Source organism: Hydractinia symbiolongicarpus, chromosome 6 (genome assembly GCF_029227915.1).
Source record: "Hydractinia symbiolongicarpus strain clone_291-10 chromosome 6, HSymV2.1, whole genome shotgun sequence".
Classification (NCBI taxonomy): Eukaryota; Metazoa; Cnidaria; class Hydrozoa; order Anthoathecata; family Hydractiniidae; genus Hydractinia; species Hydractinia symbiolongicarpus.
The window spans coordinates 14,738,545-14,756,052 of NC_079880.1; the positions used below are offsets into that span (position 1 = coordinate 14,738,545).

Sequence of the window (17,508 nt, forward strand, 5' to 3'; positions counted from 1 at the left end):
ATATATATATATATATATATATATATATATATATATATATATATATATATATATATATATATATATATATATATATATATATATATATATATATATATATATATATATATATATATATATATATATATTTGTGTTACCGGAACAATTCCTAGCAACCTTTACCTTAATTGTTTCCTTTATTATATAATATATAATAAAACTTTTGACCCAAATTGTTTTTTTTCTTGGTTGGCAAAAAAGTGAAAGATTTAAAATTTTTTCTGATTAGCAATAATATTTATCTGGAAAAAATGTTCTCTTTCTAAACTAAAAATACAATTTTGTTCTTTTGAAAGTGTTTACTTTTTGATCGAATGACATGGTGGTTAGATATTTTCATAAATAAAATAGCATGAAATTTAAATAACACTGTGAAGAGATTTTGCCATTTTATTTGCCATTTACGTTACTGTTTTGTAGTGTATAAACAATTTTCTTTTTTAATTAGTAGAGCATGAAAACGACAGCAAAAAATCATAAACAGAATTTTGCAGCCTAATTTTTTATTTTTAAATAATATTTCTAGAATTGGGAATTTAATGCTTTTAAAAAACAGTCTTCTCTATTCATTTTAGATGTGTATAAAATTAAAGAAAGTTATGAAGAAATTGATCTATGGACTGTTATGCTTCCTTGTTTTACTAGGACTAGCACCGTTATACATTGACCTTCTCATAGACACTTGCAGTAAAATTAACAGTAACTTTCCATCATTATCTTTTTTGCAATCCAGAAACTGCGTTTCAAAATTTAGAATTAAACCAGGTGAACTACATCAATTGAAAGCTAAGTTAGTGGAGAGAGGGAAGGAATTCGAAGCACCAACTGTGACATTCAACAAAAGCAAGTTTGACATCAATTTAAAATTGCAAAACAACAGGTCTTCATCTGTCACGGCAAACAATGGTATAAATTATAATGGCACCTTATTGAGTAAAGAAAACAGGGAATTTATAGCTGAGATTGAACATAGGAAAGCTAAACCACCTAAACTGGTAAGAAAAATGTCAAAACAAAAAAAAGCTGGTCGTGTAAAGGTTAAGCACTCACAGTCTGATAAAAAATCATTCCATAAAACAGCCAAACCAAACATTCAGATAAATCCTAACATTTTTTCTCTTGCAAAATCAAAGAAAAATAACAATTTAAAAATAAAGCACTCTCAGTTTGAATCATCCCAGAAAACATTAATGGTATACAGTCCTAAGAAACTATTTTCTAAGAATGTTGTAACAAATGCTAATGATGTTTACCCTCATAAATGTAACGAAGATACATACGACGTTCTCATAAAACCTTGCAAAAATGCTTTAGCATGGTCTCAAAGACAAAAAAATTACACACAACGAACAAGTTTAAAATTCACTACAATCGACATTAATGTTAAACCACCTGGTAGTGTGAGCTATTTAAAAATGACCACTTTTGATGAATCCAATTTGAGAAAAGAAAGGGGTGGTGACTCATGGTGGGTGCATGTAATAGGGCCAGTCTCATTTCAAGTGGATGTGGTTGATGATTTGGATGGGACATACCATGCACAATTTGATTTTATGGAGTCTGGAGACTATAGTGTTGTTATTAACTTGAAATACAGCTTGTGTCATGGATATTTGGATCCACCAATGTGGTGGTTTAAAAAAGGTACGAATTGACTTCATTCTTTGTCCGCTTTTTTATTTTACAAAGGCCTAAAAAAATTTTTTTTAAGCCTTTTTTCTCTAAATTTTGTGCCATGGGTACAGACAAAATTTGTTCTTCACTCTTGGCATACTTTTAAAATCGCTTCAAGTATTTTCAGTCTCTGCCAAATTTTGAAATATTATTGGTCATTACTTAAAACTATCCTAAACTTTTTCATATATGAATTCATATTAAATTGGAAGCCGTAATAATTTCAAAGTTTTTAATATAGGGTTAAAGAACCACCTGAGTGTTAAATTTTGAATAATGTCATTTTCTTCCTGCTGTTAACCTACCACTAAAAAGAATTTAGAAGGGGTATTTAATAAGAGGGAAACCGACTTGAAAAACCGACTTGAAAGAGGAACATTTATTTAAGATTTAAAAGTTTAAAGTAAAAGTGATGAAAATGTTATTATTTTTCGATTACTTTAATGGGATTTAGAATTTTGCTGTTCTTATAAATTATGTAATAGAAATATTTCATTTAGGTAATTCTGCGCTCTATTCAAAATTACAGTAGGGGAATAAAGTCTAGCAATTTTTAAAAAGTTGGGAAAAACTAGTATTTTTTTTGATTAAATAGTTTTTTTTATGTTGAAGTAGAACTACTTTGCACATCACCAATATACTGCCTGCTTGTGAGTAGCATTCCAAAAGTTTGTGTTTGTTTGCGTCGGCGAAAAATTGTTTTTCTTCCTGTTAGGAAATATAGGAGGCAAATATCAAAAACAAGGTATATTAAATGGACAAAGGGATCTGATCAACGAAGAGAAGATATATAATGTCCTAGTACCAGACAATCCCAAAGCAGATTTAAGTTTAAATTCCCTTCAACGAAAATCTAGAGAAGTGAATTATAGATATCTTAATCCGTCTTGTGGTTATTGGAAGGGAAGTTATCTGTACCTCCAACAAAAGTTGAAAACATTTCCGAAACATACATACTCTACTGGTAGCTGGCTCTGGGTGTATGGTGATTCCATCCAAAAACGCTTTGGAGAGAGCTTGAAGCGAGATATCGTTTGTCGAGAGTATTACACCTGCAATTTGACATACGCGTGGGTTTACACCAATCCGCAAGTCACAAAAAAGATATTTGATGATAAAGATTTTAACAAGGATATTATATTGGAGGAAATAAAGAACATATTAGATGAACCTGGCATGCAAAAGAAATCAAGCTTGCTTCTACTTAACTTCGGACTTCATATCGTCATGACGACACAATTGAGTAAAGCACAGGATTTATTTCGTAGCCTACTGAGTATGCTGTCGATGAGGAGAAGGGCGTCTCCTGATCGATTTCCAAGTGTGGCGTGGGCGTCAACAACATCACCGAATGAGCATGAATACAGAGCCGAAAAAAGCGATGGGAAAGAGATTCATGTGGATGACATAAGGTTCTTAACGAAGCAGGTTAGATATATTTTTCTATAATATTTTATATTTATTCTTGTTACCTAAGAGACCAAGAACAAATCGACTTTGGAGCGGAAAACGTCATATGTATATATTGCATAAATTCCTAAAAATCGATTTTCGTCACAATGTCACAGCTAAAAGCACAGGATAAAAGTTCGAGTTAACGATAGCTTTCTAAATCGCTAATATGGGTTAAGAACGGACATAACTTAAGGGTATTATACATCCTGATATTTTGGTAGAAAGCCTGCGGTCGGACTAAAACACAAAAATGTTAGAAATAAGAAAATATTTGAGTTATATGTGGTATTTGAGTTATATTTTGAGAACGCAACACTTTGAGTCATTGTCGTCCAGTCTGTTAGAAATGTCGAGAAATTTGTAAGGTATTGTCAAAATATTAGAAAGTGTGAAATATCAATAGTTATTGAGTTTAATGTTAATCGAAACTATTTTCATTTTTTAAAATATTGGTCAGGATTAAGTATAAGCATTTCATTTTGATAGTCTGTTCTGTCAATAGTCACATCAAATTTAGTTTTATTAAATGAGTATGACAAACGACAAAGTCCACATAGGTAGAGGAATAATTTAAATAATTTTCAATTACTTTTTGGTTACGTCAGCAATAATGAAAAATGTTTTTAAAAATTTATTTGTTGACTGTATTGTATAGAACCTGAAATGCAAATCAAAATAATGATATAAGATAATTGGTTGTAAAGGTTAAGGAGATATAAGGGTTCCAAATTCAAGCAGAAGATGACGTTAATTACTTCACCCCATTTTCAAGTTTTAAGGCTTAAACATAAAAGCGCAATGCAATGCCTTCAAACTAATGTATTAATGGCAACAAATAGCTAATTTGCCGTTAACCAAATGAAAATCAAACCAAATTTGTCAAAACTAATTTTCGCGCAGTCAGCGAGTCCTAATATTTCTCAATGATTTGATTGGGTTTGAATTTTAAATGCCAAAAAAAATTACTTTTTATAACGGAACAGCTGGAAAAGCAAAATTATTCAAAAATAGCTCAAATTGGCATAAGATTCAATCCAGTGAAACGAATTCCTCAACTACGTCATTTCATTGTTTTCTTAATTGTCAAGGATGCTTTTTGTGTCCGTCCGTTACCAGCTTTTCTTAGAATTGGATCATTAGTTTTTTCTGATTTTTTGCAAAAAGATTTTTTTTTCGGCCCAATAATGGCGGATTTGTAGGTAAAATGACTCAAAATGATTCAAAAATACGGATTTTTAAATTTTTCTGGGGATTGGATTATAAATTTTTTCTGTTTTAAACCAGGTATAGGTCCATTGAAGTTTCGCTTGTTTTTTTCCTTAGCGTGTCGTTCTGTGGAACGCGTTCACGAGAGATGAACTTCAAAAGACCGACATACCGATTCTAAATATTTTCAAAGTGACGGCGTCGCACCCATCGGGGCCGACTGATGGTATGCATTATCCCAGCAACGTGTTATTGACTGTCAAAGAAGCATTTCAAGCGTATGCTTTGGATGATCCTGTGAGTTGAAAAAAATGCAAACTAAGTTGGTGACGAGTAAAAAGAGAAACGCGTCCTCGAGATGAGTAAAGAAAAAAACGTATCCTCGAGATGAGTAAAAAAAGAAACGCATCCTCGAGATGAGTAAAAAAAGAAACGCATCCTCGAAATGAGTCAGTAAAGAGACGCGTCCTCGAGATGAGTAAGAACTGAAGTGCGTCTTCGAGTTGGCTACGAGTAAAAAGAGAAACGCCTTTTCGAGTTTGCGTTGTAGAAAGAAAGCGTTTTGGGTTGACGACGACTAAGAAGAAAAATGCATCTTCAAACTGGCGATGAATAAGAAGAACAATGCGTCTTGAGCTGGCGATAAGTTCGAGTAGAACTGTGTCTGGAGATGGCGATGTGTGAAATAAAACGAATGAATTAAGTGATTAATGCTTCTATACTTTTCGCTGTTGTAAGGTAGGGTCGTACTCTATCTTGCATTTTCAGCCTTCGCATTTAAGTAGTGTACCTTACCTGCCTAGTGTATAAACGAGTTGCAAAAGCCGCGAGTATCTATCGGACATTCTTTTGACTGTGCACAACGTAAAGACGGAATATTTATGATTACAGAAACAGAAAGAAAAACTTTATTTATAATGGTGTTCCAGTATTTTTAACAGATTTTATTCTTCTAATTATTATATTTTATATGTACATCTCTAGTTTATTTACAACACATTATTTATTTATTTGTTTTTTTAAAAGTTCGGTTAATAACCATTGATGGAAAAGCCGAATAAATACTATTATTTTATTATTGTTGTTGTTTTTGTTGTTGTTATTTTTGTTGTTGTTGTTGTTGTTGTTTTAAGTTGTTGTTGTTGTTATTGTTGTTGTTTTAAGTTGTTGTTGTTGTTGTTGTTTTAAGTTGTTTGTGTAACCTTTTTGTTTTTTATCCCATTGTTCGTTTTGTTGTTATTTTTCGTTATAAGACATTGTTTCGATATCCTCACATTAAGTGCGCAAACTTTCGCAAGTGGAAATATTCGCAAAATTTTTGAATTAGTAGCTACAATTAAAGTAGTTATAGAAAGTCTTAACCAACTCTGAAATTCAGATTTTATATAATGGATATTTTTTTGTGTTTTTCATAAGCTGAGTAAGGAAAAACAAAACACTTAACAACACCTAAAAATTATTCGCGACGCTACTACATATAGTTTTTTATCTCTTAGCCCATCTTGTTGTTGCGTGGAAGCGCGGTGTACTCTTTGTCACTACTCGTATCGGTGCCGGGGTCCATGGTCTGTGTGTTGTTTTATAATAGTGCGTTCTTCTTCTCGTATAATAAACTCGCCGTCGTGGCGGAACAACTCGCCGCCGTGGTACTCCGCCTGACTGTACTATGGTTGTATCAGTGGTTATTTGGCCATTACCCAGCTCCAACATCGACATCCATATAAAAACATGTAATTTATGTTACTTGGGTATATTATTTTCTTTGAAAGGTTTATAAGAAAACATGGCCTACTTTTGAGAACTTGTCTTATCTTTTCTGTTTTTTGTTTACTTATCTATTTTTATGAGCCAATTTGGTGTTGAGTGGGTGAGAACTAACTGAGCGGCCAACCTCGTTTCTAGGGCATTTTTTGACATTGGGACGGTAAAGTGCGCCTGGAAATAATGATGACAATATGGATGATGGACATCAACGATATTTCTGTTGTTATTGAATTTTACGGGTCGAAAAGAAGTGACACTGGTAAACACTACTATCAAACGACACTGGGATTCAAAAATGTGATTTCTCAACGCAAGTAAAATTAACTAACCAAAAGATCTAAGAAGTAATTGTTTTTTAAAAAACAAAAAACTCGACAAAACCACAAAAGAGCACTTCCAGCGAAGAACAATAAAGCCAATAGGAACTTCATTATTTCTGTTTTAAATAAACCCTCGATATCTGTGGCAAACACGAATATATACTTTTAATTTCCTAATTAAGATTTTAATCATACCGTTTTAATCACTGTGGTACGAAATTTTATAACTGGAAATTTCGCATCGCCCGATCCCCAAGGAGTTAAGATTTTCACTAATTTGTTGCAATCATAGAGGCTGTTACCACGTTAATTGGAATATTTTTTTAACAATTCTGTATTTTACTTCCTCCTTTGACTTGCAAAGTATAAAAAAATATCTTTAGTTTTTGCGATGCGGTGAATCATTGCAGGGCTGTTTTTCATTAATTGGTGCGCGTACAAATCGATCTTACGTTACCTAGATTTACCCGCCTCCCTCATGCTTGAAGACATATCAAATATGTCGATATATTTTAGGACTGTATGTTATAGCGAAGTCGAAATGTTTTTTGACCACCAAATTTTAACCCAAAGTGACAAATATTGTTATTGTTGTTATTGTTGTTGTTTTACTGGCATTGTTTTTCATGTTTATTTTATGCGTGTTAAAATAGCATTTTTTGCCTCGTCGGACATTGTAGACGGAAGCAGGTGGGGGGTTATCTACTCTTTTTTATCTTACGGTTGACAAAAGTCTTAACCTGTTTTGGATCGACAACGAGAACTAGACTTCCGTGTTCAATTATTTTTCGTTTGTATTTACATGCGTGTTAACAAATTCCTACAAATGCGCATGAAATACGGTTTTATTTATTCTGAAATATACTATCGAAAAAACGTGATATCTTGTCCGAAGAATACTTGTATCCTACAAACTATTTTCAACAATACATTCCATGTAAAAAAAGTGAAAGCGTTTTTTTTGAAAATTTGTATAAAAGTTTGTGAGTTGGCGAGTTGGCGTGGTTTGCTTCGTAAAAACCAAGTTGGCGGTTCAGTTCATGGTGCGAACATGTCTTAGCACGTGCCTTTACCGTTAGTGCGAACCAATCACGTGAAAGAAATTTGGCTACACCTGATTTGGTAATACCTGTAAAAATGGTGGACCCACAGTGTCAAGAATTGTTTTAATATTAAAACTATGTATCACTATTAAGAAATTAAATGTTTTTTGGGAAGGTTATATAACCCTCGTTCCCTGGACCACTAGCCTTAAAACGTTATCACAGGGTGCAGTCATGGAGGGCGTTATGAGTTTTTGTTTAGAGTATGCACAAGCCATAGAAGTCTAACAGTTGAGCGACAAACTTGAACACAAAATTTTATTTTGTAATTGCTTACAATCGTGTTTAAAAGCTCTTAGGGATGTAACTTGTTTAATAAAAGCACATCAAATCAATTTTTTTGGTTTGTTTACTTGTTTTGTTCATTTTAACCTTGAAAGTCTCAGCTCTCGTGTTTCAAAAATTTTGTCTACCTTAACCTTTTACTAGGTTTCAAAGTGTCATGTAACATATAAAACTCAAGTTTCAGGCTTGCAGCAACAGTGTTAACAAGAGCCCGGTAAATGTAGCTACTGTTTTTTTCGATTTCTTGAAAAACAGTATTCTTTATTTTAAATTAAGTATCAGTTGAGTTTCAAATCATAAAAGGACTTATTATTACCTGTATGTTTGTATACACTATTTTCTATAAGAAAACTATTTTTTGACATGACCCTCCATTTTCTCAATTTTTTTCTTAATTTATATTCCTCTGTTTTCTTTTTTTTATAAATAACTACGATATTTTACCTAGCTGTAAATAACATTATAGTTACGTATTTTCTTTGAGACATCTGTGTTTTTTATTGAAGAAATATCTTTTTTCTTTAGGATAAAACTTTGTTAGGATGTACTTTTAACTGGCAGAAAAGAAACTTGTGTTGTGTTTTGAAATTATGGTGATATAGTAACTGCAAATGTAAATATCAGGTCCTCCAAAAATTGGATCCTTAACACGGTAAAGTTGGGGATTTTCTTCAGATTTTGTGATTTTTTAGGCTAATTTTTTTAAAAAAAATTCTGATAAAATAGTGTAATGTAGATTGATTCATCTTGTGTTTTGGAGTGTTTGCAGTAATTACCTAGTACTTGCTTCAAGCCTAATTTAAAAACACAGGAAATGTAAAATTTAAAAAACCAAACGCTAGGTATGATTGTGACTTTAAAATGGAATTTAACTTCTCTGGACAAACCGTACATTTTTATAAAAGAATAAAATTGCAATCTACCATTTCAATTTACGATTTCAATTTGCAGTTTTCAAGTACCATTTGAATCTTCAATTTAAAGATATTTAATTGCGATTTCCAAAGTAACATATCTTTGATCCAAATCTCCCCTACAAATCTCCGGCCTATCGCTTTGACTTAAAGTTGTACTTTATACTCTACATAAAATATGTCAATTCTTAATTTATATTACATAATATATTTATTTATTTATATTCTAAACTTTTAGCAAAAAAAATTTTTAAACGCTTTTGATTTTCACAACAAAAGAAAAGCGTATAGCTTATTGCGAAGCAAAGCAAAGCCCATTTCCTCATTATATAAGCCAATTATAAGGCTGCATAGGATTTCCGCGTCTCGTCCCTATACATCAAAAATATCGAGCACTCTTTCTCCACTACGAAATTCAGATAAATTTGACTGTGTTTTCCAGTAACTTTGTCTGGTAATTTTTCCCGTAAGTTTCAAATTGAGCGAGAGAACGTATTTTTTTAGCACGGAGATGGAGTTTTTGTTGTTTTTTAAAGATGGTGCTAAGCGTAGCTAGCTAAAAACGATAGGAGATTTTTCAAGAAAGAAGTGGAGGTTTTGTACCTATTATATCACTATTTTTTACATGTTATGAACCCCTTATTTAGCCTTACTTACACCTAGAGCTAGCTAGCACAACAGTAGCAGCTAAGCTAGCATAAAACTACCAATTTAGCTAGGATAAAACTACCTATTAAAAATTTTTTCTCATGCTAGCACCATAAGAGAATTCTTTATGACAGATTTTCGAGCTAGCTAGCTGTTCCACATTCTCCCACAGTTAGTGACATAATTCTGCTCTAATTAGGAATGTCCATCACATTCCTAATTATCGCTTATGCTTGGTAGTTACATCCGTCTCCACAAAATATGTTGGTCCTTGGCAATTTTAACTTGAATGTAGCATGAAATTAGCTAGCTAGCTACATACTAGCTTGAAAAATTATTTCAGATGAATGACAAATGACTTTTTTGAGTGAAATACTTCTACTCTGTAGGAATGACCCATCACATAGCTTGTTCTAGCTATAATCATCCACAAAATTTCTTGTCTCTGACAATTTTATACCAAAAACCAAAACGTTTAGCAAAGTCAACAAAGGAACATAGCTAGCTGCATATTTTGCAGATAGTACGTTCCTTCTCCTGTTAACGATAAATGTTTTATATATAAAGGTTGATGTGGAAATCTACTTTTTTAAACCTGCCCCTGAGCATACACCAGTGGGGCTGAAGTTATAGAAACAGAAATTATTTTACTATATATTATATCAGGAAACTTTTTCAAAGTCTACATTCGTTTTGAAAGAGGCATTTATATAAATTCTAACAGGCAGTTCTCGTGAAATCATCAACACCTACTGAAGATCTTTAAATATATATTCAGAAAATTGAAAATTTCTAAACCAGAAAATAATTCCTGATAAAGAAAGCCCCAGGATATGTTTCATCAAATTAAACCTTTTTTGCTTTGGCGAAGATGAAACCGTTTGATCGATTACCATGAAGCACGTGGGAACTTTGTGTATTATACGATTCAACCGAAAGGGGTATCTAAAATTTTCGCTTGCGAACCTAGGGGACTCTCCACCCCGCTCCGCAACACTTTCTATATTGACCAACAGCTGTTTGGGCTCTTCAAGTCATCTTTAAATTTTTTAGGTTGTAACCATGGAATTTGCAGAGTTTTCTAAATCCATTATAAACATCACATATAATTTAGAACACTTAGATTTCAGAATTTTTGAGGTCGTTTTTATTGAAAACACAATATTGTACAGCTATGAAGCTGTGGAACCGATGTAATAACAAAGTTAGGTTTTTTGTTTAATGATCTTCAACTGAGTTATAGCTTATTAAAAGACAAAGGCCAGCAACCAATTTCTCCTACTTTGGGATTCTTATATCTATGGGAAGCCAATTTCTATTCATCAACGTATAGCCAGCCAAAAAAAACTCAAGTCTCGCTTACCTAGCATTTGCATCAGATGATACAAGACGAATTACTAAAACACTACAAGACTGAAATATAATGAAATAAAAAGTTACATTATTTTTTTTAGTAAAAAAGGTTTGTAATAAAATTTGTACCAGATAATTTGAAGCAAAAAGCCTTCCAGAAGGGCTAGCTTATATGTCAATAAAGTATATACAGAATCGATTCAAAAGCATGGAAGATAAGAAATTCATTAAAGTAACAAAAATTTAGCATTACAGGTCAGGTTAACCACTTCATCAATTTAAACCATGTAGCACAACAAGCGTGGAGTGCTTAACACAGATGTGCTATTGGACATGCAGTGAAACTTTTACAGCGGTCTGTTATGACAAAAACTGCCAGACGACATATTTTATTTCAATTAATCCGAAAAACTAATATTAAACAATGAACGGGTAAAAGTGGTAAATAAAACGAACCACATTGACCATCAGGATACAGGTACATCACATCTAATGGGAAGCCCTTTTGAAATGCTATTTTCAAAAAACAACACCCATGTAACTTCAGATCAAATTAAATAATAAACAGGCTGCAGTTTGTCGTTTACCCTGCTAATTAATTACCTTTCTCGGTTAAGCCCACAAGATTGAATTATATACTCTATCACAAAAAAGGCTCTATTTTAGCTTACATCGTAAACACTTTTAAATTCATAGCATAATTAATAAAAAATGAGCTCTTGGTGCTTGTTTTACAGAGGAAAAATTAAACAAGCTGGCAAATTTGTAGAAACCCCTCTGTTCAGTCACCAAGCAGCAAGCTCAATAATAATATACGGAGTAATTCTGTTCAAACTGGTAGCCCAATTTTTATTTTGTGCTGAAGACGCCTGAAAAGGGATGACAAAGATCGAAAGTCTGAGAATACCTGCGATCGACAACACTTGTTTTTTTTTCATGGACTGAAGACTAGTTTTAAAATATATTTATATAAAAGGCCCTTTCAAACATAGTCTGCAAAAAACTTCTCCAAATATAGTTCTGAGTACTAGTTTCATTGTTATGTGGTGTTTATTATATTCCGCAGACCTTCTACGCAAATCGACAGGCAAAATAACGCATAAGATATGCCGTAGCCCTAAATATTTTATTCTTTTGCTGTGTAGCTAAATTATGATGTATGGAAAACATCTTTAGAATAGGATAATTATTACAAAGTCTATGCCTCTTTACTACTTTCTTATCGTGACTTGTGACTAGCTTCAGGTTGGTAAAATGACACAAGAAGAAGTGAAAACGATGGCTAGCATAACCAAATTAAATAGAAAACGTGGGAGAAAAGCATAAAATAGTTAGCTAGCTAGCTGTCTGTCTATGGCTATCTACTGACACTGGCTACGTTGGCACGCCTGCTTTACGTTTAGCCAAAATAATAAAAATCATTTGTCTACTAAGATTTACATCTAATAAGTATAGAAAAAATACAAAATATTTACAAGACAAAAATATCAAAAACCTGAGCTATGCAAGTTTTAAACCGGCAGATTAACCGTCAATTAAAACACTAATCGAGTCCGAGACACGCATATCTTCACTTAAATCGCGAGCTTTCAGCTGTGTATTCCACAGCTGATAAAATCTGGAAAGAAACTAATTGACTGATATTTTTTTTACTCTTTCAAAGTTTTTTAATTTTTTTAAATCCTTTAATACAAGAATTAATTAAACGCATACTTTTTAATCATAGATAATTACTAATAAAAACAAAAAAATCGAAGAGAATGACATATATTCTAATTTTATACCAGCATGTTAAAGACACCAAAAGTAACTAAACTGTGCACTTTTTAAATTTAAGTTTTAATAGGAGCTGGATAAATATCTGATAAAATTTCATTTTGGTTGAAGTCATGACGCTTATGTCGTATGCATTCTTATGCTTCATATACCAAAACACAATGCTGTTTTGGTTTGTTAATTGTTCCCCGATATCAAGATGTGTTAAGGTCGATTGTTGATTATTAAATCTACATTTGCACTGAAGATAATCTCTAGTGTTTCATTTTTTTTGTAAAATTTATGTTATATAATTACATATTTCTTTTAGTAAAAACATATCACAAGTTGAATTATCAATATAACTTGAGTTTTGAATACAATTTCAACGATTCGTGCAGTTAATTTTAAACCAAAAAAACATCTTTACTTCAGAGAACAGCATTTATACTGCATACGTAGTTGCGTTTCATTTCGTTTCACGGCAGTTTCACGTAAAAATGTTGCTTCTGGACACTTGATTGTAAATAATGTTGAGAGGGCTGTTAAGATGTTAGATTCACTCGTCCATGGAGTTGCCTGTTCTTGGCATTGAATTGTTAGACGAATCTTGCGGCGGCGTGTGCGTTCTTTGGCTGGTTTGACTGGTGTCTTCTTTTCCGAGACCTGCAAAATAAAATGAATATAAATAAAATAAATAAATGAATGAATAACGTAATTAGAATTCAGTGACCTGTCAATTTAACAAACCAAATTTGGTGCTGCACTCTCACAAAACAATCGATATAACGAACTCTCGTTTTTTCCAACTTTTTGTGTTCTTGCAGAGCTGGTTACACTTTTTTAGTAAGAACTAAGAATTTTTGCCTCAGTCTAAGATGTTCTTATTGTTTCGCATGTTCAATGTGTCCTTATTTTGTTGTTATGTTATCAGTAGTTCTTACTTATGTTACATTTCACATTATAAATATTTATGTAAAATCTACAAGTACAATTTCTCAAAATTGAAAGTCTCTCTTTTGTTTGTTCTTTATGAGAAAAGTAAAAAGTTTTAGCCTTGACACTGTTCTAGTTCCTACTTTCCAGTCATTTTCAGCTTCATTGTTCTTACAAAGTTGTTCTAATAATATAGGTACATCGAGACTAACGGAAGATGGTCTCAGGAGATTAACATACTTTTGATATTTTGTGCTTTTTTTGGCTTTTATTGACTTTGGCACATGAATCTTTTTTTAAAACCGATGTGGTGTTAATAATATATGTTTTTCCGAAAGTGCTTTTTCAGTAATTTAAGAAAAGATACTTTTTGGCTCCATTTTATCAAATCAATCTAAAACACACCATTCCAAGTTTCAAGTAATTACTTCAATTTTATCCGGAGATATAGATCTTTTAAGTTCATTACAAAGTACCTATTTTTAACCCACAAATTTCATTAGCCGCAAAATTTAATACTTTTAACTTTACACGTTTGCACATTTAAGCTACTTTTTATTACCCACTTACGATTCTCTTAACTATACATAAATTATGTAGCGTAGTCACTATTTGCAAGTTTTGACCTGTTGATGAACGATCCCACTTTCAACTATTGATATAAACATGTCGTTAAGATCGAATTACTTGTTTAAAGTGTCGTTCATATAGGGATTTAAGTGGGTCCTCAGGTTAGTGATATATTTTCATGATTGTCAAGAATATAATTAATGGAACAGCACCTGTTAATTCAAATTAGTCCTTTCGTTCAACTTTGATTCCAACTTAGCTAGAGGCTGCCTTAGTGAAATTTTTTTTTAAGTGAACAAGACTGAAGTTTTCACTTCTTCCAAACTCTGTCATTCTTATGCTTAAAGCCAATGGTTAGGCCCTAATCTCGCGGCCATTATTTACTAGAAAATAATTACTTCCCAGCAAAATAATGGATATTTACTCTATTGTCGACCAAGCTCGAGAAAAGCTGCATAGCAACGCACATAACAACTTCTTTCGCCATATGTAGAGATCACTCCAGCTTTTTAAACTGTGTTTAACGCCTTAAGACACTACCAGGCGTCCCAGGATAGTATATCACAGTGGTGGGTATAAAATGAGAAGCTTTACACGCAGTCAGATTAAACTTGTCAGAGTTAACTTGGGGAAAAAAGCTGATGCGAGTTAGGGCAAAATGATCGACCTTCAATCGTTTCATAAGTTAGAAACTTTGAAAGAAAAACTATTTTAGCTGTTCGACCTATGTAACCGCGCCACCAAGAAAATTTTAAAACTTAGCGGTTACACAGCGAATTGTTTTGAGAAATCGTAGAAAACAGTTTGGCCTGTGTTCTGACATTTTTATGTTTCAATATTCAGTTCGATTTACATAGCCCAAAAGATTTATAGCGTTATTTTTATTGCATCGGCAACATGCAATGGCGATGACCCTAAATCAAAAGATCTTTTTCGTCGTACGAGTGTTTGCAATGGCAACCAAGGCAACCTAGCAGATAAATTACGGTCTAAATTTTTTAAAATCCATCGTATACTATCACATCCTAATCAAATAAATAAGGAATAGCAATTTTTTTTGATATCATTTTAAGATCTTTAAACATATGGTATTTTCGACGTGTTTGAAAAAAGACACTGTTCTATCTTCTTTCTTACTAGTGTCATGCAACCTAGGCGTTTTTTCATGGCCAATTTTGGACCAGAAAATAAAACATGCTGCAAACTATAATAAACAGAAATATCCTGCCTTCCGCCAATTTTAAATTCACATGTCCAAGTCTTTTACATTGTTGCATCGCTCTCTTGTTTCTTGAACCGTTACTACGGAGGGAACTCAGGATGATATTAGGCAAATGAAAAAAAAAAGACAGATTTAAATTGTTAATGTCTCCACTCTTAGGCGAATTAGCTGCTTTAAAATTTCATTTTTTTTTATAAGACCAAATTATCACACTTTTCTTCTCTTGTGAACCAAGCGCAAATTATTTATTTTTGCAAATTGGTTATGTTGCAAGTGAATAGATTTTTCGCGCAAATTTGACACTTTGGGATAAATTTTTCAAATTCTGCAAAATAACCACATCTCATAAAAACAAGCCTCATGTACAATAAAATGATGTCAACTTTCACTTACTTTCGATCTTGGAAAACGTGATGAATCGCAAACGACAGAATATCCTGATGACCTCTTCGCAATCCAACACTAAAAAAAACAAATCTTGTCGATTCTCTATTGTCCCAGTTATATTTGTCCTATTTCAACTATGCACGATCTCCTTTTACCGGAAAAGCAATACAGAGTGCTTAAAGCAGATATGTTAAGGACCACCTTGTGTTATGTGTTTTTTTCACGCGATTTTTGCTCCCATGAAACCACTAAAATCCATAAGTTGAAGAAAAATAAAAGAGCTTTAGGTAAATTTATAATTGTAAAACAACTTGATTAAAGTACATAGAGTCCTAGTAGCAATATAGTTAAATGTGTCCAACTACATTTGCCTCATGTAATAACAAGCCTGCCTTTTCCCTTTAAAGCACTGGTGCGTCCTTTCTTGTAAAGTCCTAAACTGTCTCATTCCCCTAAAAAAACCTTTCTTATCTAACGTAAGATTAACACCAGTTTTGTTGCATGTAAAAGACGTTGTTAAGAAAACTAAATGTTGCTGACTGAATGTTGACAGCCGAATACTTTGAGACATAACAAAATTGTTATATAAATTGTCAATGTTTTGAACGAGAAAGAATAGATAGCTAGTCATGTAAAAATGTAAAGATGTGAAGATGTAAACGTTTATTTTTACAAGCAGCTCAAGTGGTTTAATTCCGAAAGTTTGTCATTATTCGACCATAACGTGTATGATTTTTATTAGAGGAAATCCGAATTTTTAATCCCGTCTCTACAACATTTTGTGGTTCATTCTCCACAAGCGTGTCTATCTGTAGTTAGCAGACTACACACTGCAAAACGTTCTTGACGTTAAATTAAATATAAAAATATAAACTTTTTAAAAGGAAAACTTACCCGACCAGTTTTTCGTGTTCCATGAATCACCATCAAACACGAAACAACCAAAAATAAAAGTATACACAAATTCTTCATAGTGGTATCCAATCAAAGCAGACGCTTGTTGAACACTTTCACTCAGTACACTTCAAAATTCAAAACAAAGTCGATCCAACAGGAAAAAAGATTGTCGAGTTGTTACTTGTAATGGTAATTAAACTTTGTAAACCTTTTGAAGCGGCCTCGCGTGCAGAAAGAAACTCCTTCCAAAGTCTAATATGCTAGCTATGTTTCGGCTGCAAAGCATATGGGAAATGAGATTTTTATTGTTTATTGTAAAAGAAACTTATATCTTATTACAGTATGGGTTAAAGAATTAAAACTTCGTTCTGTTTGTAGAACCATGTTGGGAAGGTATTTCGAGGACTTATTACGAAAATATTAGGAATTATCGAGTCAGCGAGAGATTGATTAATGAGACAACCACGTGATAGGGTAGAACTGTTTTGAGAAGTGTTTGTGTTGGCAACTTCATGCTCCTTCACTTGGTTCAGAATCTTTTTGCGTTACATTTTAATATTTTGAAAATCAGCCGCAAGATCTAATGTTTTTTAAGATTCTACTAACACCATCCCATTTGCACCCACTGCAGTATTTTCTCCTTTACAATGTTTGGGTAGAGATGACATAAAATAGCAGCTACGAGGGAGTGCGACAAATTAATTTTTGTCTAAAACTGTGTGTGTTCAACATGACTAATATTTGAACAATCTTTCAAAGCAGACCTTCCGTGTTTACTGTCAAATGGGATTAACGTGGATTAGGAGTATGTCTTTTATAATTTCCGACGCTTTGTGTTCATGTCAAGAGGAGAAATTGAACAAAATTATAACATGTACCTGTCAGCTGTCGGATGGAATGGTATGACGTCATTGATTGTTAATGAGACGGAGGCTGTTGCTTTAGGCGACAGTACAAGCAACTGTTAGTATAGCTACCTT

General features: G+C 32.8%; 2 protein-coding genes across 2 annotated transcripts; one reads left to right on the top strand and one right to left on the bottom strand.

The window, feature by feature from the left end:
* Window positions 1-326: 326 nt before the first annotated feature.
* LOC130647313 (uncharacterized) lies at window positions 327-4,825 on the top strand. Its single transcript, XM_057453113.1, has 3 exons — window positions 327-1,683; window positions 2,429-3,141; window positions 4,492-4,825. Exons 1-3 carry the CDS (start codon window positions 615-617, stop codon window positions 4,678-4,680), a joined length of 1,971 nt encoding a protein of 656 aa, XP_057309096.1. The 5' UTR covers window positions 327-614; the 3' UTR covers window positions 4,681-4,825.
* Window positions 4,826-12,921: 8,096 nt separating this feature from the next.
* LOC130647724 (uncharacterized) lies at window positions 12,922-17,340 on the bottom strand. Its single transcript, XM_057453679.1, has 3 exons — window positions 16,526-17,340; window positions 15,638-15,706; window positions 12,922-13,182 (listed from the first exon to the last, which is right to left on the bottom strand). Exons 1-3 carry the CDS (start codon window positions 16,601-16,603, stop codon window positions 12,943-12,945), a joined length of 387 nt encoding a protein of 128 aa, XP_057309662.1. The 5' UTR covers window positions 16,604-17,340; the 3' UTR covers window positions 12,922-12,942.
* Window positions 17,341-17,508: the final 168 nt, after the last annotated feature.

What these genes read in the sequence shown, in the direction of transcription:
- LOC130647313 (XM_057453113.1), top strand. Translation starts at nt 615, where the DNA reads ATGTGTATAAAATTAAAGAAAGTTATGAAGAAATTGATCTATGGACTG. An exon ending in AATGTGGTGGTTTAAAAAAG is followed by an intron (nt 1,684 to 2,428) that starts GTACGAATTGAC and finishes TCTTCCTGTTAG; the next exon opens with GAAATATAGGAGGCAAATAT. An exon ending in TAAGGTTCTTAACGAAGCAG is followed by an intron (nt 3,142 to 4,491) that starts GTTAGATATATT and finishes TTTTTTCCTTAG; the next exon opens with CGTGTCGTTCTGTGGAACGC.
- LOC130647724 (XM_057453679.1), bottom strand. Translation starts at nt 16,603, where the DNA reads ATGAAGAATTTGTGTATACTTTTATTTTTGGTTGTTTCGTGTTTGATG. An exon ending in GAACACGAAAAACTGGTCGG is followed by an intron (nt 15,707 to 16,525) that starts GTAAGTTTTCCT and finishes TGTTTTTTTTAG; the next exon opens with TGTTGGATTGCGAAGAGGTC. An exon ending in CACGTTTTCCAAGATCGAAA is followed by an intron (nt 13,183 to 15,637) that starts GTAAGTGAAAGT and finishes TTTATTTTGCAG; the next exon opens with GTCTCGGAAAAGAAGACACC.